This window comes from Parasteatoda tepidariorum, chromosome X2 (genome assembly GCF_043381705.1).
Source record: "Parasteatoda tepidariorum isolate YZ-2023 chromosome X2, CAS_Ptep_4.0, whole genome shotgun sequence".
Lineage (NCBI taxonomy): Eukaryota > Metazoa > Arthropoda > Arachnida > Araneae > Theridiidae > Parasteatoda > Parasteatoda tepidariorum.
Window position 1 is genome coordinate 28,740,556 of NC_092215.1, and position 21,876 is coordinate 28,762,431.

At 27.6% G+C, this 21,876-nt stretch overlaps 1 protein-coding gene across 9 annotated transcripts in view; it reads right to left on the reverse strand.

The window, feature by feature from the left end:
• The window catches only part of LOC107443336 (dystonin), a 289,005-nt gene that overhangs the window by 111,460 nt on the left and 155,669 nt on the right, over positions 1-21,876 (reverse strand). For 8 of the 9 annotated variants that reach the window (XM_043041044.2, XM_043041042.2, XM_043041041.2 and 5 more), the window contains 5 exons: positions 4,173-4,336; positions 3,263-3,378; positions 3,005-3,108; positions 1,946-2,065; positions 187-282 (listed from right to left, as the gene is read on the reverse strand). In XM_043041044.2, the coding sequence (XP_042896978.1) occupies positions 187-282; positions 1,946-2,065; positions 3,005-3,108; positions 3,263-3,378; positions 4,173-4,336 (600 nt within the window). Of the gene's footprint in view, positions 1-186; positions 283-1,945; positions 2,066-3,004; positions 3,109-3,262; positions 3,379-4,172; positions 4,337-9,112; positions 9,152-21,876 lie in introns of those variants that run through there. The other variant, XM_071188018.1, reaches the window with a different exon arrangement.

Below are 21,876 nucleotides of genomic sequence, written 5' to 3' on the forward strand. Positions count from 1 at the left end.
GCAGGAAAAATGTGACCTACAAATTTAGAATATACCAATCCTAGATTTTACTAAGTAATTTGAAGTTGTGTAGCTGCAAATCAATAAATAATAAACATAAAAAGAAGACATACACTCAGTTTAACTTTTTGATATATTTTATAAAAATATTTCTCACAAAAAGCATTAAATATTCATAAAAAGTACCTGAATTTCCCGATGTAAAAGAGAAATTCTCTGCTTATCTCTTTGACGCTTAGGTAATTCATCAGACCTGAATTTTGAAGATTCTAATAATAAATTCTGAAAGAGAATTTTTTTAATGATTATAACAAGAAACTGTAAAATACTCTTAAGCAAAAATCATGAAATTGAAGAAATGTAAACAGTTATTTTAAATTTTCAAACTATTTAGGTGTTAATTAAAACAATTATATCTCCCTTTAAGTGTTTATTCAGAAATCTAATGACATTTATAACAAAAACAATTTTTTTTATTTATGTATGTGTCAAATACACAAAATACAAATAGAAATCAATATTTTTGATGCAAAAGTTTAAAAATGGCTATTTATGTTTTTATTTTTTAAAATTGAGAATTTTGATATTTGACCTACCAAATAATATAATACCAGATAAAAAACCCAGATCAAATAATAAAATATCTGAGTATTTAATTACTTGACCTATAAATAAAAATTTGTGAAATTTGACATTAGAAGAAAAACAACAATAGAAAAAGTGCTGAACATAGGATTTAACTTTGTTAATTAAAGATTTTCATTTATTTGAAATTAATGTGCTAAATATAGCGGTGGAACACATGTGGGGGTTTTGTAGTAGAAAGAATATAAAATCATTCTTCAAAACTTTTTTCTTGATATTGCTAATAATCATGATAAATATATAAAATAACAAATTACTCAATTACTCTGCTTAAATGTAAATACTTTGATATTATGTAGACTTTCAAAACATTCGTTTAAATATCAAAGTATAAAACAACGCTTTTTCTTTCAAAATCTTTTAATTTTAAAAAAAAATTACAATTAATAAAACTACAGTGTTCCCTCGCCACTTCGAGCTTCATGTCTTGCAGCTTCAGTGCTTCACGAGTTTTTCCAAAGTATTCATCAAAAAATAAAAATGAAAAAATACAACCATGTCGGCAGCCACATTGCGGAAAGGAGCGCTTTTTCATGTTGATGCGCGAGAGAGAAGGATCCCTGCATGTCAAACAAAGAGATGAGTTGAGTACATATACCGCGGGGTCTCATAATCATATCATGCTGATTAATGTTTATTACTGTATAAGGTTTTGTAATTAACCTTATAATTTAGCACTGACACATTTAAGTAAAAACGCATACTGTTGTAATTTTTGTCTTAAATGTGTAAAGTATAAATACTGTTTACATATTTAAAACATTCGTATACCTGCATGCACGAAAATTCATAGGGGCAAATCCTACTTCGCGGTTTTTCAGCTTTCGCCAAAGGTTCTGGTCCCTATTAACCGCGAAAAACGAGGGATCACTGTATACAGTAAAATTTAAACTTAACAGTTACATTTTAATCAGACAAAGAGAATCCAATTTACAAATACAAAAGATATAAAGAAGTAAATTAACAATTAAAACATTAATTTCAAATTGTTAATTTACTTCTTGATAATAATAATACTCAATTGTTAATTTACATTTTAAATAATACTCAATGCAAATTATTTTCTAAAAAAATAAAAAACAATTATAGACAAGCATTGATAGAAGAACTAATTTCTTTTTTTAATAAACAAACTTTATATAGTTTAAATCGACTAAGTTAAGTGATTTATAAAGATAAATAATAAGTATAAAGGCAAATTATGTTCTATCTCTAAAAAATTTAAAATGGAAAGAAAAAGATATTGTTTAAAGTAAATAACTGAAATTTAAAAACTAAAAGGAACATCTTAAAAACAAACCTTCATATCTATCACAGAATTGCTAATAACTTGATTTCTGAAAGTTTCTAAAGACTCATACATCCACTTTTGTAAGCTCATTGCTAAATCTTTGTATTCTTCTACTTTACGATTCCTTTCCTATTATCAAATAAAAACATTAACTAAAAGAAGTAAAAAGGTTCTCCAGTATAACAGAAAAATGGAATACAATGAATATACAATAAATACAAAAATTTATACAAGAATTATTTTTCCTCAAGAAATTAAGATCTATTATCTTTTTAATATTACAATACTATTTGTATTTTAAAATAGCACTTAATCACTCAAATTTAAGTTTAACACAACTTCACGTAAGTATGAAACAAATAAAATATTGTAATTAGTATGGATTTAAATAAGAAAACAAGATTTATAATTTAAAAAAAATTTAGAAAACAGTAATATTTTAATGAATACACTATAACTACACAAGTTCCAATGCAGATAAAAAGATAAAACACAGACGGATTATAATTATTAAATTTAGCGATAAAATGAATAATATAACTGAAACATGCAATTGAAAGAATGTGTGCTATTATTGCAAATATTTGTACACAAACTAAAACCATTTTTAATATATTGTTCCCCGAGAAAACTTTTGATGCATCATATTTTATTGTAAAGTAAGATGCTTAAAAATAAATTGTTTTTAAATACCAACAAAAAATTAAATTTTAATCTGATAATTTCTAGAATTTTTGATTGAAAAAAAATAATTAGAAAAATGCTTTTCCTTTTTTTCAAGAAATTAAACATTCAATACCTAAGTTTTGTTTTTAGTCACAACTCTACTGATCTTGTAAACAAATACATAGGTAAAAATGTTTTTAAAATACCAGTGCAAAGCAAATCATACCAAGAAATACTTTCTTATTTTCTAAATTTCATAGAATATTAAACGTATTTTAGGCTACAATCATAATTATTTATAGTGGATTTCCTAGTGGAAAATTGACAGAATCCTAAAAACGAAGTTTGTGAAGAAAATATAATTTTAGTGTTAGCATAATGCTATTTATGAAAAACACTTACATCATCAGCAAAAGGATGATGGCTAGGAGGTTCAGGAAATACATCATACAAAGATGAAATATAAGTGATAAGAGACTTTTCATCTGGTTCTGGAGTATCCACATCTGGGGAAAAAATGAACATTAAAAATTTAGCACAATACAAAAGAAAACTAAACTTAACTACTGTTATTTAAGGTAATATTTTATGAAAAAATAGTTTTTCTTGGTACGCTTATTCATAAAAATTCCAAAGTAAAATTAATATTTATTAAGCTACCTTCAGGATCTAAGAGTCTTGTAATGCCAAATTCTTTTTCAGCTAAAGAAAATGCCAATTCTAAATTATCTCGTGGATTTCTAATTTTCAGAGATCGGAAGTCGAGAAGATCAGGTCTGAAAGAAAACATATTCATTATTTCAATTTAAAAAACTTTAATAGTAAAATACTTTAGAATTGAATCAAATATATCAAAAGTAGTTTAATAATATTTTGTAATCATAAAAATCTATATATTTATTAGAAATTATCACAGGTGATTTGTCTCTATTAAAGTTCACCTTTTCTAAACAAAAAAAAAGTCTATTGCTGAAATAATTAAAAAATTTACAATTTTAATTTTAAGAATTTTTTTTCTTTTCATTTTGAAAAAGCTTATCAATCGATGCAAAACAGCTTAATTATATTTTGGCTTCCATACAAAGTTCTATTTTGCATAACTTTTAATTAAAAATTTAAATTGGTATCAAATGCACCATTGACGTCAAATGCTCTATCCTTCCAATAAGAAACGCTATTTTTTAATTATTTATAGTTCTTTTTCTAGCATTTGCAATTTGCCTTTTTTTTTCAATCTATAAAAAAAGTTTTAATAATGATTTAACAGTTTGAACCTCAAATTACAGCATTTTTGCTGGCAGACTTATTTTGATTTAGAAATCTAAATATAAAACATATCAAAATGACTAACATAATAAGTCACTGCCTCAGACTGAAAATTTTACAAAAAATTCAAGAAAACTGTTTTGAAGGTGAGAAAGATGCAAAAATATATATCTATTTTTCCTCCAAAAGAATAATAAAAAATAATTTTTGCTTTTTTGTGACAAAGGAATATGGTTTTATGTTAAAATATTCTATATTCTTTTCATTAAACATGCATCTGCTGAAAATATTAAAGAAATCAAACCTGTTTCTATGAAGAATAGCATTAAAAGCCAAGCCATCTTTCCAAGATTTACTGAAATCTGTAACTCGAACTCCGGGATATCGCTCGGTTGTTCGTTGCGCCCATTTAAGAAGAGCTTCTCTCGCCGTTAGTGAATCATCCAATCCAGTAATGATATCAGATATCTGCAAAAATAATTTTTGAATAAATTAATTAGCAGAAAAAAATGCTGGGGATACAAATTTGAAAATCATGCATTTTAGGAATTTGTCCATTTTACAAAGAAATCTCACAAAGTGTCACATAAAATCTAAATATCGAGCAAAACTTTTTTAATTCATAGATTTTAAAGGTATTGAATTGTAATACATTATCATGTTAGGTCACTTGAATAATTTCTTAATTAACCCTATAAAAATACTTTTGCTGCACTGAGGAGATAAATAAATTATAGCTCTTTTGATGTTTGAAGCAATTAAGAAAAATCACTCTATGTATTCTTTAGGAGTTAGGCTCAAACCAGTGTTAGCCAGAATTAGGTTTACGTCCCCCCCCCCTTTTTTCTCCAATTGTCATTAGTTCTCTGTTTAAATTCAGGGAATTAGATAGGTACAATAGAAGTGCCTATTTAAAGAAAATTTTCCCAATAATTTTGTTAGTAGAGAATCGAAAAATCAAGGTTTTTTCTCAGAAGGAACAACAAGTCTAATTTAACTACAAGTTGTATACTTATTTAATGAAATGAATTCTGAAATTAATGCAAATGATGATGCAAATGAAATTTGCAATATCTTAAAACAATTTAATGTTAAAATTATTTGTAGCATAAGTTATTTTATTTGTGTTAAACTGATTTTCTTCTAAAATATTTAGACATGATCAGATAAGTACTTTAAGAGATCTGGATATGAGGATCTTCCAGATAATTTTAAAACTTCTGTCCAAAATTTTATATCATTTTAGACAAATTAGATTCAACAAAATTGCTACAGATGTTCTAACAAAGAATATAAAATATTTGCTCATTCTTGCACATTACTCTGTAAATATTATGAAATAAATTAGTAATAAAAATTGTTCTGATTGTTTTCAATAAATGAAAAAATTTTTTTTTTACATTATGCAAAGTAAAACATTTTTTAGAAATAGTTTTGGAATCATTCAAATGGTCTAAATATAATATTATTCAAATTCAAGACGCCCGTTGGCTAAGTGGTAGTGCTTTGCGCTGTGGTGCCACAGGTCTTTGGTTTGATCCTTGGGCCGGGAAAAGTTGACTCAGCCTTTTATCCCTTCAGTGGGTCGATAAAATGAGAAGCAAGCATGCCTGGGAACTGAGCACTGGAGCTCAGTGTTGGGCTGACCACTCAAACGGAACGTCTGTACTTGCACCCCAGAGCCCAAAGGTCTTGAAAACTGAGATGGACACAGTAAGCCTTGGCCCTCTATGGACTGTCGCGCCACTGGGTTTAGTTTGGTTTATTCAAATTCAATAAACCAATTATATATATATAAAAGTTTTGTTCAATATCAAATTGTTAAGTTTCACTTGGTGCCATTTCGTTGTTGGTAGTGAAAATATAAAAAATAAATAATAGAAGTAAAACTTATAGAGGGAACCTAACTTATAACTAAGGCAGAGTATGCATATGAAATACTTCAAAACTCAATTAACATCACTAAGCATCCAAACAATTAAATAGCACAATGATATATTTTTTATTCATATTAATCTCACTACTATTATGTTTTTTTTTATGCATAAAAGCATATTTTATGCATAAAAACATATTAATCTCAAGATTCTGTTGAGTAACATGATGCTCTTAGGAGTGTTACATTACTGCCAAACAATTACAGTACACATAGTCATTAAAAACCAGGGATAGTTGCTAGTAGATTATTCAAGAAAGAAAAAAATTTTTATAATTATTTTTTGTCTATATTTCAAGGAGTTTTTTTTTACAGATATTTAAATGATAATATTAGTTTAAATAAGGTGGAAACAAGAGGAAAATTATGTTTTTTTCAATTTTTTTTTTTTTAAATTTATAAAAAGCTTAAAGTTCTGGCAAAAAAAATGCACACTAATTACAATTTTCTACAAAAATGTTCTAAGATATTTTTCCAGGTTTAAAATAACTTAAGATATGAAAAGGGGAAAATGTTATTATTATTCCCACAAAAATAAATAGAAATCACTTATTTCAGTTTTGGGTAGTATCTTAAACAACATATGTAAGTCCTTGTTAGAGGGGAAGTCTTTAAAAGTTCCCTTTTCAGTTCTCACATCTTAAATTATTACCAGAAAAAGCGTGAGTTGAAGCAAAGAAAACATATAAGTACAAAATAAACAATATAAAATTTAATACAAAAAATATAAAACACAATTTCTGAAGTATATATTTTTTAGGAACTAAATTATGTAAAATAAGTGAAGGAGTGTTTAAACGTATTTTTCAAAATTAGCAGATTTTCTTATGCTAATATTAACTTTGCGTCAAAAATACATATTTTTGGATATTTAATACGACAATTTTTAATTTTTTCCCTCCTTCAAATATATAGCAGCAGTGTATTTCTTAATGACCATACGTAAAACAAAACATATTGGCCACATTTTAACATTCCTAACTACAAAACACGCTGGTAATTTCGACGAATAAAGTTATACAAACTACCAATATCAAATATTAAACATTCATGAATTTGTAACATTAATATTCATATAATAATATGCAAAATTTTTGAATTGAAAAACTTAAGAGAGAGAGTACTGCTGAAATAAACTGCTTTTAGGACCTTTAAAGTTTAATGGTTTTCGGAGCTAAAATTACAAAATGCACAGCTCTGGATAGCAACTCAACAACATTTGAAAATCCTCCATAGAAACTCTCAAAAAATATGGATAAACAGCGGAAAATTCTGCTTACTTAAATTAATGACTAGTATTTGTTAATAGTAAGAGATTTTTAAATATGTTTAGTTTTAATAATTAGTAAACATAGTAAAAATTTCTAGTCCTCTTGGACTAAAAAAAAAATACACAAACAGTATATTTCAAAGCATATGTGGAATATTTGTGAATATAAACTTATCCAGAGAGTGGGTGAAATTAATGATGCTTTTTTTGTTGAAGAATTACAGATAATTTCAAAACGTATGTATAAGCAAAAAGCCAAAGTAAAAAATAAAAAAAAAGGAAAAAAGAAAAAAAAAACTTAATGGATTGTAACAGATGAGAATTATGAACATTCTAAAAAATTGGGATCTTCAAAAAAACAAAACAAAAAAAACACGTTCAAAATAAGCCCTTAATTCCAGTTTTCGTTGTAAAATAGAAAAAAATAATTCGATAGTAATAAACTTTTTAAAAGGGCAACCAATAAAAACTAAGGAAAGCTATTAGTTATAATCCGAACGACGAAACTAAAAAATTTATTTTAAAAACAGTCTCAAGATAAACGAATTTCAAAATTTGAAACAATGTTGCTCAAAGTCTAGATACAAGTCTGTGTGTTTAATTTAAAGTGCTACATTATCGCGTTCAACACTTTAAAATTTGAAATAAAAAATAAAAAAACAAATTTTGATTTTGATTCTCTAGAAATTATTTTAAATAAATATCTGAATTTTCTCAAATTTTGATATAAATTACGATGCTATAACACCTCCACAAGAAAATACTGAGTTTGCTAAATCGAAACAGCTATAAGATAAACAACTAGACAAACACACAAAAAAGAAATTAAATACATAAAAAGGAAGGTTGTTTTGTTCAAAAAATAAAGGTAAATTGAAAATCTATTTTCTGCATACATTGTGTTATAAATCCATATTTCAAATAAGTTTTCATACATAATTTTAAATTTTTATGTTTTATGAAATTAAATAATTAATTTTCACTTGCTAATAACTTGTTTAAAATTACTTACAAGTGATGTAGTAAATTTATTAACAAGTGATATAGTGACGATTAGATAACAATTGATAAATGAAATTAAACGTCAAAAAAAAATTATCGCAAAATTTCATTTATTTAGAACTTTTTAACAAATTTTAAGTTGCATAATTGATGCACAAAGTGATAAAAAAAATTGCACAAAGTGATAAAAAAAAGTTCCTATTTTTAATTAATTTTCAGAATTAAAAGAGCAAAACTTCGAGAATTCGTTTTGAGGATTAATTTGAACCCAAAAAAGAAATTGGCGCATGCAATATCAAGAAAAAGTAATGGTTGTTCTGAGGAAGGAAAAATAACAAAACATTTTTTCAGCAATTTGAAACATCAATAAATAAATGCAAATTCAGAGTTTACTTTTTAAATGTAGATGCCTTTCCGATGTGGAACATAAAATATTGATTTTTTTTAATTAAAAAAAAATTATTTTTTGCCACTTTAATTTTTTTAATTACGAAGCTTAAAATTTTTTTCAATAGTGGAAAAAATTTTAAAAAATCAGCACAAAAAAAAAACTATGAGGTTCAAAAAAAGCACAAAAAAAAATTTTTTNCTTTCCGATGTGGAACATAAAATATTGATTTTTTTTAATTAAAAAAAAATTATTTTTTGCCACTTTAATTTTTTTAATTACGAAGCTTAAAATTTTTTTCAATAGTGGAAAAAATTTAAAAAAATCAGCACAAAAAAAAAAAAAACTATGAGGTTCAAAAAAAGCACAAAAAAATTTTTTTTTGATGATAATTTTTAAAAATTTAAATTTTTCAAAATATTTCGCAAATTTTAGTACTTTACTTCTGTACTACAAACATAAACAAAACTACGAAAATTACTGAGTTAAAATTAAAATCGAGATTACATAAGTTTTTAATTAATTGTGGATTAGTAAGACTAACACAACAGGAATTCTTTCACGAAGAATGTTACAATAATTGCTTTATTGCAAGGTACCTCCTTTTTGTAAAATAATATTAACACACACATATATATAAAGCATTACAGAAAAGGCAAAACAAAAGCCCATTGTGGGCAGGGAGATGGATGGAGAATAAGGCTTCACAATTTCGTGACCAACGGCACGATTGCGGTAATCTCATCAACATTGAGCACAAAACACTTTTACTTCCCAGACAACGTGGAATGTATCGATCTGAAGCAGAGCCGTCCACCAGATCTTCAAAAATGGCAGCTTTGCACCACTAATCACCGGCTCAAGTAATACACATGATGTTTCTAAATATTTATGTAAAGTTTAATGGTGGAATAAAATCACCATATCTAGTGGCATATAGACTTAGGTGTGCCGCCGCAAGACTTATAAGCATGGCCTATCTTAGACTTATATATCGCTCATGGACTGAAATAGTGGCACAACTACTAAAAAAAAACGCGTTTTGGACTAAGAACAGGTGTAAAATATGAAAATGCACATTCTTTTCAGCAGAAATCCTAGCAGAACTCATAACTCAAAGTGAAGGTAATCATCGTTTAAGCAAACTAAAGGATTTCTTACGCATTTTTCTTAGCAATGAAAACTTTAAACCAACTTAAATCTCAAAACATGATTTTTTGAGTTGTGCCGCTATTGCAGCCCATGAGCGATATATTCATAGAAGGAAATGTTAAGTTATGCAAACTTCTCAACCGTTTATTGAAACATATTACGCATGTGTGATATTTTAGCATTTAAAATTTATTCTACAAATATCGTTACAATAATTTCATATATCTCAATCACATTTTAAATTTTGTTGCGCAAACTCAAGATTTCACAGTCTTATACCAAGTTAAGTCACTTTCAGATTTCTCATTTTTACGAGTCGAAAATTCTTGAAAACATTAATAATTCAGCAACTATCAAATTTTTTTTCATCTTCTTCTGTGTTTTAATATCCATAGATGGAAATAAATGTTTAATGTATGCAAACTTCTCAATCGTTTCTTGAAACATATTACGCATGTGATATATTAACATTTAAAAATTTTTCTACAAATATCGTTACAATAATTTTATATACCTTAATAACATTTTATATTCTGTTGCGCAAATTCAAGATTTCACAGTCTTACACCAAGTTAAGTCACTTTTAGATTTCTCTTTTTTAATAAGTCAAAAATTCTTGCAAACAATAACTCAGCAACTATCAATTTTTTTTTTTATCTTCTTCGGTTTTTAAATTCCAAACAAGGAAATGAGTGCCTAAGTTATGCAAACTTCTCAATAGTTTATTGAAACATATTACGCATGTGATATTTTAAAATTTAAAATTTTTTCTACAAATATCGTTACAATAATAGCGGTAGGTAAACTTATTAATATCGTTAATAAGTTTACCTACCGCTCATTTGGTGAAACAATGACGTAACTGATAATTACTCTAATTATCAGTTACGTCATTGTTTCACCAAATGAGCAACATCACAATTACTTTTTAAAATTTTGTTGCGCAAATTCAAGATTTCTCAGTCTTATACCAAGTTAAGTCACTTTTAGATTTCTCTTTTTTAAGAGTCAAAAATTTTTGCAAACAATAATAACTCAGCAACTATCAAATTTTTCCTTATTTTCTTCTGTTTTTAAATTCCAAACAAGGAAATGAATGTTTAGGTTATGCAAACTTTAAAATCGTTTATTCAAACCCTTTACGCAGCTTACACTAGATAAATATCAAAAAAGAAGAAGAAAATTATTACAATTGTTAAGGCACTAAATACAAAGTCAAACACCACTTTAATGGCTTTCTGGGGGGAGAGGAAAAAACGGCTTAATTACTTTCCTTACAGGGTCAACATTCATTTACTTTTTTAAACAACCACGACCCCGTCCCGTCAACAAAACGAACTAGTTATTTTTCGTTTTATTCACCAAAATTTTTAGTGTTTGGAAGATGCAGATAAAAACCAGCGCCAAGTCCGCGGGACTTGAGCAAGAAAAAAAATAGGGCAAAAGAGCTCAGAGCCTTATATGGCAAGAATCTACAAAATTCGAACGACGACACTCAGACGAGAAACCGCACCTTTTGACTTACCTGCACCGTCTCTCCTCCCCTAATCTGAATGTTCTAATTGACCATGAAAATTAGTTTAGCAATATTCTAATTAAGTATTGAATTACCTGGCTGATTTGAGATTTAAAAAAAAAAAGGCACAGTTGTCGATAGTAGAACTAATTGTGAGCTATAAAAGGATATTTAATCAAAGAAAAAACTTTAATTAAGAAACAGTCACATCATTATTCAATTAAAAGAATGATGCAGTAATTTCTTTTTAATCTTTTTCATTTATCATTCATCGATGTTTCCTAATATAACCGAAATAATTTACGACCAAATATAGAAGATTTTATAGAAAGGTTATTTAATAAGAGGGAAAAAAAGGGTTCATTATTAAGATTCAGTAACATCATAATTCTATTCAGTGAATAATGCATTAGTGTTTTTTTTCTTTTCTATTTATCATTTTCATCACTGTTTTTAAACTTATCAAAACATAGAAAATTTATTTCTTTATATGGAAGATTTTAAAATATATTTGGAAAAAAAAATCGAGATATACATTATTTTACATGTACAATGCTTTCACATATTTCGTAAGGATTTTTTTGAAAAAAATTATTTGATTTTGACCAAGCTTACATAAAAGAAAACGCATTTTAATGTGGATAACCTATATATATGGGGGACCGGAAAGTAATGTTGTTTCTGCACATTAAATATTCGTTAGTCTTAAAAATCAATTCATTTTTTTTCGATCCATTTGCATTCCTTTTCGATCCGGCATTGAAAGATTGTTAGTAACGAGGGTGAATACATTATTGATTAAAAATAAAATCTTGATAACAAATATCAAAAGTACCGAAACAACATTACTCTTTTCGGCCCCCTAACATAAACCTATATACCTAAACTACCTATATACCTAAAGCCCATCCAGCTTCAGACGAGTACCAGCTTGTCTCGGAAATAAAGGCGGCGTGTGCGCAGTGCCACAACCATGCAATTCTGCTCCACAACGGGTTGTAGCGGGAATGCTTTACTTTTTACTCATGTAAATTAATCAGGCAAAGAAATTAAAAAAAATAATAAATTAAACAAGAAGCACCATATATAGGTGTTGTAGGAGACAAGATGCTGCATTATAAAATTTTTTTATAAATAATTTTACAAAAATAGACAATATTTAAATATCTATACGATTCATCTGACAGCAAAGGGACTAAAATCTAGAATTTGTCTACCAAGAGCCATATTTACGTGTCGTGGGAGACAAGATGCGGTATTATGAAAAAATTGCTTACAAATAATTTTACAAAAGTAGACAATATTTAAATATCTATAGGATTGGTCTGACAGCAAAGGGACTAAAATCTATAATTTGTCTACCACTAGAGCCATATTTACGTGTCGTGGGAGACAAGATGCGGTATTATAAAAAAATTGTTTACAAATAATTTTACAAAAATAGACAATATTTAAATATCTATACGATTGGTCTGACAGCAAAGGGACTAAAATCTATAATTTGTCTACCACTAGAGCCATATTTACGTGTCGTGGGAGACAAGATGCGGTATTATAAAAAAAATTGCTTACAAATAATTTTACAAAAATTGACAATATTTAAATATCCATACGATTGGTCTGACAGCAAAGGACTAAAATATATAATTTGTCTACCACTAGAGAAATTTTACATCTGGGAAAAAAAATTCTTTTTGCCTCTTTTTCATACTTCGAAAGAATGTTTAGTTTTTAAGAGGTTGAGATTTTGTAAGAAATGAGAATGAAGTTTGGCGCGGTTATTTAAAATTAAGAGCCGTTAAAAAACCTTCAATTTATTAATAATGGGTGAATCTTCTTCCTTAAGCATCACTTTAGGTTTCAATAATCCGATATCCAAGACAAGATAAAATGCAGTTTTTTACGCGCTAAACAATTTTCTTTAACAATAGATATCTGTGTCAGCTATAAATTTTTAGGTGTTTATATTTAGTTCACCCGTGTGACATTGATCTCTGATATAGGAGCTCAGTCACCCCAAAATACACCTTAATTTTCGAATTTATAATGTAAAGTTCAAGAAAAATATCAAAGAATATTTTAAAAATGAATATAGCAACTCTCTCTGAATTGATAAGAAGTTTACATTTTTCTGTTAATATGCTGCATTTAAAACTGATAACCATCTACTTCTGTTTCTATCTTAAAGCGATTCCTACAGAGCAATTTTCTTAAAGCTCAAAAATAGCACATTTTAAAGCAAAAAATCAGGATAAATAAATTTTAAAAAATAAAAATTATTTGTAATAATAAAAGAAAATTTTGCGAGTCAAATTGCTGTATTCATTTTTTTTCCTCGCACATCACATTTTCATAAAAAAAAAAAAGAGTTAGGTTTAAACGCCTATCAAGAAACCTTTCATCAAAATTGCACTAAAGATATGAAGTTTACGATTAATTTCTAGATATTTTTATCAGAGTAATTAAATTTTGTTTAAGGTTGCTTGCGCATCGCCTAATATGGAATTGAAGAATTCTATCAAGAATTTTCTGTTTAAAATCTTTGCAACACACTGTAATATTCATCTTATTTGAGGGATGGTATAATAATAAAATAACCTTGCAAAAAGGCATATTGAAAAGGACGTTATACCACGGGAGAAATTTTTCATCGCAAATTCTCTTTCAACTTCATAAATTATTTAAAATTTAAAGTATAGAAAAAGCGAGTTCAGGCAGAAAATTGATACTCAATTGATACTGTAAAAAATTGATACTCAATTGATACTGTAAAAAATTGATACTCAAATATAACGAAACATTCTTCTTTTCTTACTTCAGACTTCACTGCACTATATTATGTTTGCACTTCAGACTGCACTATCGAGTCTATCAAGTGAGCACAAGCACACCATATCGCAGGAGAAACTCTTCCTTCCCAATTCTCTTTCACGTACACAATTAAGTTAAAATTTAAAAGAAAGAAAAAATAAGTTCAGGCAAACTTAGAGTAAGCCACGGAGTTCCAATTGATAAAAAAAAAATTAAAAACATCAAAATTCAAAATAACAAGCAAATTAATAAAATAGAGAACTTTCCCATTGTGTAATCATAATTTGTTTTCATTTTGATATTTTAGAGATTTCTTTTCAGCAATTGAAACTTCATAGCCTACTCTAGGTTATCCAGAACTAATTTTGTCTATACTTTAAATTTTAAATTAGTTATGTAGATAAAAAAGAATTTGCGATGAAAAGTTTCTCCCGTGGTATGGTGCCCTCAACAGAAAAAGTGGTCAGTCAGTTGTGTATAAAAAGCTATCAAAGATTTAAAAGAAAGTGTAACGATTATACTAAAAGACGATTAGCAAAACAAAATAAACAATTTTCCCCGCAGAAATTTTTTTAGAAAGGAAAAAAAACGTGATGGAAATAATTTCAAAAGAGAAAGCAATAACTCGTAATTACCACAATGTGTGGTAGTTGTATCTTCATTTCGTTCTCACGTACAACAGTCATGATTATTAAGGTCATTTATGAAAGCATTAACCACAAGTTTAAAATACATGGGAGTGATAAATTATACAAATTCTACAGTTGAAAACATCTGACGGATTCTAAACACATTAAAGCAGAATAGCGGAGTCGATACGCTATAAAAAATTCCGGATCAAATTACGATATAAAATACCGGTACTTAGGGTGCATCAACCGTCAAATCCATTACTACCGTAAAATATTATACAGTAATTTTTATTTAATTAGAGTAATTCAGTGATTTTACGGTAATCGTTACTGCTAAAACCGTTTACAAATACAGTAAAATCACTGAATTACTCAAATTAAATAAATATTACTGCAAAAATTACAGTATACCAGATTTTTTGTTCCATAACAAGTTTACGTACTCATTTATACTCTATTAAAAATTTATACTCTATTAAAAATTTCCACCAAACCTCGAGAAATATTGATATTATTACTAAGTAAATATTAATTTCAGATTAAATGTGCACGGTTATTGTTACAGGTTAATTTATTTAAAATTGCATTTTATTTTATAACATTTGATGAATTAAGCCATATTAAATATATTTGAACAAAATCATTATAAGAAAAGAAATTCTTTAAGACAACACACTCGTAAAATTATAAGCATCTTATTAAGAAAAAAAGAAAAAAAAACATTATATATATANTGTCAATATATCTATATATATATATATTTCGAAAACTGATTTTGACTCGACAAAAATGTTTCCGAAAATCTCAGAGAACTTTATTTAATATCATTTCCGATCAATTGAAAAACATTTCTTTTAATTTCAACGTAAGAAACTGATACCGATAGGCATTGATACCGATTCAGTAACAAAGTGTAGCGTAGCTACCACTACAACCCGATTCACTATAAAAATTCCGAACTTGCAAGAAATGATTTAAAATATTTCTGCAGTACTGCGAAATGTTTCTGAATATTACANTGGACAAGTTACGCTAAAATTAATTTTTTTTAAATATTAAGACATTAATTTTGCTACCGTCTGAAAAGAAGATTTCTGAAACTACGGAAATTCCGTAGCAGTTGGAGGGTATGCTGATAGGCATTGGTACCGATTTAGTAACAAAGTGTAGCGTAGCTACCACAACAACCTGATTCACTATAAAAATTCCGAACTTGCAAGAAATGATTTAAAATATTTCTGCAGTACTGCGAAATGTTTCTGAATATTACAGAAAGAGGTTTCCGAAATATTCAAAAACGCTTCATAATATTAAAAAAATAAAAATAATTCCGAAATAGCAAGAAATGATTCAAAATATTTCTGAAATACTTCGAAATGTTTCTGAATATTACAGAAAGAGGTTCCCGAAATATTAAAAAACACTTCCTAATATTAAAAAAATAAAAATAATTCCGAAATTGCAAGAAATGATTCAAAATATTTCTGCAGTACTGCGAAATGTTTCTGAATATTACAGAAAGAGATTTCCGAAATATTCAAAAACGTTTCATAATAATAAAAAAATAAAAATAATTCCGAAATTGCAAGAAATGATTCAAAATATTTCTGCAGTACTGCGAAATGTTTTTGAATATTACAGAAAGAGGCTTCCGAAATATTCAAAAACGCTTCATAATAATAAAAAAATAAAAAAAAATCCGAAATTGCAAGAAATGATTCAAAATATTTCTAAAGTACTGCGAAATGTGTCTGAATATTACAAAAAAGTGGTTTCCGTAATATTCAAAAACGTCCTACATGCACCTTAGCTGCCCCATTTATTCAGAAACGTTTCGGGATTTTTTTTTTACAGTGTAGGGAGTATTCCGAAATTAGGAAACTATTGCGAATGATGTAAAATACTAAATTTAAAATTATTTTCTAAAACGAGCTTAATAAATTAGGTTTCTGAAATGCCCGTACTTTTGCAATACTTTAATTAAACATGGGCTCAAAAACGTTTAAATATGATAAATGAAATTTGTGATAATAAATAACTGTCACAATATTCATTTAGGTAATATTTTTGTTCACAAACAAATTATAAATATTTATCGAAATAATTTTCAAAAGATCAAAAACTTAGTTTTAGTTTTAATCTATAGGATTTAACTTTCAATAAACCGGAATCGGAATTGCACTTCCGACTCCTAAAATATATTTTTCGACGCCTATTCTCAAGACTCGGTGCAATACTTTTTGTTTACTTTATCATTTCGGAGAATATGAGAGAAATAATTCTCAAACAGTTTATAGTTCACGCAGTTAAAAACATTGGTGTATGTTAATCCCAAATATCTTTCTAAGTTGTTTGCAAGTTTGTTATGAAGTCAAGTTAGATGACATAACCTGACATGATTATGCAATAGAAAGCAATAAGGAAGAACAGAAAAACGATGCAGCTTAGCGGTTTTTCAAAGAACGTATTTCTGTCATCCTACAGCAGGAATTTTTTTTCTTTAAAAATGTTTTCAATCTAAAATTATAATGCTATATTTTTAAATATTTGAATAAATAACTTCCTGTTAACCCCTTCGGGATCGTGATCACGTTGATGTGATCACGCGATTCTCTCCTCATGGCCCACAGTAACATATATATAAACGAGCCTATCTGACTCTAACGGTTCAAGATCACACGGACGCGATCTTAATACAGTACTACCGTATTACATTTCGCATCAGTATTCTTGTTTGTGAATATGAGTTTAACACTGAGTCGTCAATATGATGCTTGAACCAATTTTCTGTTCTAGTTGTACAAGTTTTTGCACTCCTCGTCACCCGATCCACTATGTTCTGCTCACCGTGAAAGCACGCTAGTTTAATAAGCTGCTATTTGAAGCTCGATTTTGCCCAAATTCATCAATAATAACGTACAATCATGTGTAAGATGGATTACTTACACTGTAGTATGGTTAAATTTATCGTCTAGCAAACTTGTACAATATCCCCCCCACACACATGTGCACCAATAGAGTAATTGCAACCGGATAAGTTATTAAAAAAAGTCCAAAAATAGAGTTTTATCCAAAGCTAAGTACAAAATGTAATTTAGGAGACATATAATGGCGTAAAAATAAGAATTATAAAAATGAAGTTTTAACCTATTTTACGCCAAGCACAAATTTTTTATAAAATTTGGTATTATTTTCATTGAAATATGCTGAAATAAGATTCATTAAGACACCCCCCCCCAAAAAAAAAAAAAAATTGCATGCATGAAAATAAACAATATATTTTGGAAATAAAATGTGCCTATATGCAACATTGAGATCATTTAGTTGAACTCAAGTATTTCTTTTAAGGACATTTATTTAGTTTTATTTTATTTACAGAATTTGCAAATTTAATCCATCATAAAAACATATGGTTAATCTTAAGTAAAATAACTATGCAACTTCAAAAAATCGAATTTGTTAAAGAAGAAAAAAAAAACTAGCGTATTGTTAACATTTCTCAACAGAAAGTGTTTACTCCAATGATTTATATTTTATAGATGTCCTCAGAGCCCTTAAAAATAGCAGAAAAACAAAATTAGCAAAAAATACACGTCACAGTGTTAATAAAAAATATTTATTGAAATTGTGTGTTAGCACACCTTTGGCCGAAAATGGGCTAATCTGATTGGGCAAAATAATGCTACTCAGAAATTATATGTTAAATATTGTTTTTAACAAACATCAATATTTAAGAAATATTAGAAGATCTTATCTATATCAAGAGAAAATCGCAAACAATCGTTAATAAATCATTTTTTAAGAACAAAACAGTAGATATAATTTACTAATGATTGACGGTTTATTCATTTCTGGGTATTTTAACAGACATAGGTTGGGTCTTCACAAATATAAGACTTATATCAAAGCAATCATTTTTATAGAATGCATCAAATCAATCAATTGAAAGAATGGTATGAAGGCGCCGGCCAGATAACCATCATTTTCTGGTACGTAAAACAATTTATAATGCTGAGACTTGCAATTATGAAAAATTCACCTTGAAAGAAAAATTAATTTAAGCTACATAGTTAAAGAGACTAAATTACTTAAAGACCGGTTTAATCCAGTATATTTCAATTTCCATTTATTATAAAAATGGCCTTTTACATTAATTTGTCCTTGAATATGCTTAAAAGTTTACATTTTAACTAACTTAAGTAATAGAAACAATTATTAATTACTTTGCTCGATGCAAAAAAACGAAAAGTTAAACCAACTTAACACTTGGAATTATAGTTAAAGATGTTGTTGAAGGCTTGCGTTAATATTTTCATATATTTGTTAAAAGTGTTTGTGTTAAATGTAATGTTTTCGTGGCCAATCCCTCTTAAGCGCGAGACGAAAATCTTCCAACAGTTTTGTATTAATAAAACAGATCAGGTGATAGCAATATGCATATTATCATCTTACTGTTTTTGCAGAAATTATTATATTTACTCCAGACAATTATACATTGTTTATTGAAATATGAATTTTTTTAAAATTAAATTGGTTGCTAAAATACAAAAATTAAACTTCGATTTTATCTTTAAACATTACAATTCTTCATTGATAGATTACAAGTATCAATTAACTAATTAACTTAACTTTTTAAGTTATTTTTCATTATTGCATCGAAATGATAAATTTTTATTTAAAAAAATTTTTGCAAGAAGAAAAATAGAAGAGAAACACCTGTACTCGGCTGGCAGTAGTGAACGTATTAAATTTTATTTTTGTAGGTCTTTAAATCTAGATTATTTACCTTAAATTGACAAATTATTTTTACTCGTTAAAAATTCCTATATTTAAAATTTGATTTCGCAGGAACTATACGATTTTTTCACTTAAAGTTTGTATTTTGCCAGGTAAAATTACATTCTTTAAAATGTAAAAAATTGCACATCTTACAATTCAAAATTTGTCGACTAATATTAAATAGAATAATATATATTTACTAAAAGTTATTTTTTGCATGGCATTATTTTTGGATAAACGAATTTTATAATTGTGTGCAAACATTTTTCAATTCGCCTAGAAAGTTCCCGAGATATGGTGAAATACCTAAAAAGTAAAATTAACATCAAGTCCAAACATTGGACCGCTCTCCTGACCTAATTATTGGGACCATATTTTCCAGATTGCATTAGATTAAAAGTTATTCAGAGTGGACCGTTTTTTTAATTATTTATTTATTTCCGCACTGTTTGTAGGATCTTTACGTTTCAAGTCCCCAGATTAAATAGTAGAATATACTTCCGCTTTATATTTTGTCTAGCACTATAATGTCGAATAAGTTAACTGTATTTTAACACAATATAGCTTAAACAAAACAAAAAAGAATAACATATAATTTTTACATTCGAATTACTATAATCTTATATTGTTCCTACAACTAAAAAGAAACTTTGACAGATTAAATATTTATTTTATTCATTTACATTTATGAATTTATCATTTACATTATATTTAAGAAACGCGTAAAGTAAAAATTAAAATGAACGACATCACTCCATTTCAAATTGTTATTTTTTTTATGAAATAGAATTTTAAATTAATTTTTTGACACAGAACTATTAGTAAGTATATTTTTTCATTATTTTGTATTAATATAGGTGAAGAATATTATATTCAGCATTTTTATAATTTATAGTTATGAAATACAGAGCGAAATATGAAATACCGGTGTCTTTTTCTGCGTTAAAGGTAGAATCTGCCAAACAGTAATTTTTCAAATTTGCACTTATTTGCAGTTATTTAGATCTAAAAGAAACAGCTATTCATTATTGAAAATTCTTTAACTTACAAAATCAATTATTGATAAATTTTTGAATATGGAAGAAGAAAAAAATCTTTAACTACTTTTTTTGGATTTGAGTACGAATTTGTATCGAGGAACTTATTTGTTGTGGTTTTTGGAACATTTTATAAATTTTCTGTGCCATCGTGGAGAAATGGAAAAAAAAATTACCCTTCGTCCTATTAGACTTAAGAAAAGAATAAATTAAAAAGAAAAAGCCTGATTCATTATCATTAGCAAAATTATATTGTTTTTAACCATTTTCAAAAATCGCATCAATAGTTTCACTTTAATTTTCTTCATAACGATAATAATATAAATCACTTTCGTTTTCATCGCATTTAACGAAACTTAAGCGTTCTTCCAGTCAAGGGCGTTCGTTCGTAAACTCCTCTTCTAAGAGTAAAATATTGAACGATCGGCAGACAGAAGTGGAGAAAAATAATAATCAGCGTTTCATCCGTTTAATTTTTGATAATATAATTTATGATGTTCAAGTAATTTGACCATCATTACTTTTAGGTGAGTTCTTTTTAAGTTTTTAAAGTTAAGTTCTTTTCAAGTATGTCAGTTTATTTATTAACAATCTTCGAGTTCCACCAAACGATTATTTTATATTGCTGAAAACGATACTTTTTCCCCCACTATCGTTATTAATATTTTTATTAGATTACAACAACCATATAACCGCCCAAATTCGCATTTCGGCTAATTGTCGCAGCTTTTATAGCTTTATTTTTATGGCCTTATATTTTTTTTCACATTTTGATTGCATATTATGGACCTTAATGATCCGTATGATTTCGATTAAGATTTTATTATTTTTAAACTTATTTTTCTAAAAGTTTATTTTATTTTATAACCGTCGTTGAAGAACCGACCCAATGAGTTTACGACTACTAATATTCAAATCCGTAGCCTTGTAATTTTAAACCCAATCCAGAAGACAAGGGAACTCCTAGATCAAATATTGGGAGAAATCTGTCTTCATGAAGGACTTTTTGAAGGAACTAACCCGCATTTGCGTTACATGGAGAGGAAACTACGAAAACCTTCCATGGTTAGTCTGACGGCAAGGGAACTCTAATCCATGATCCATCTACTATTGAGGATATTTTACGTCAACACTGTGGTCGGTGCGAGACGGGTGCGGAATTCGTATCGACCAGCCACCGCTAGGTTTCGAACCTGGTTTACCTCTTTTGGGAGGCGATCGCTCTATCCCCCATGAGCCAGCACTGTTCTTTTCCAAATTTAAAAATCTCTAAATAATAGTAAAAGGGTTTGAGAATTCAAATCAATATTCGGTATAGAACAAGAAGTGAAGGATTAATTTGCGATATAAATTATCAAATTAAAAAAAAAAGCAGGATGCTTAAGATAAAAAAAAATAAATATATGAATGAACCCGGTAGCTAATGGAATTAAATAGTATCCAAACAAAAATTTAAATATTTGGATCTGAGGAACTAAACAGACT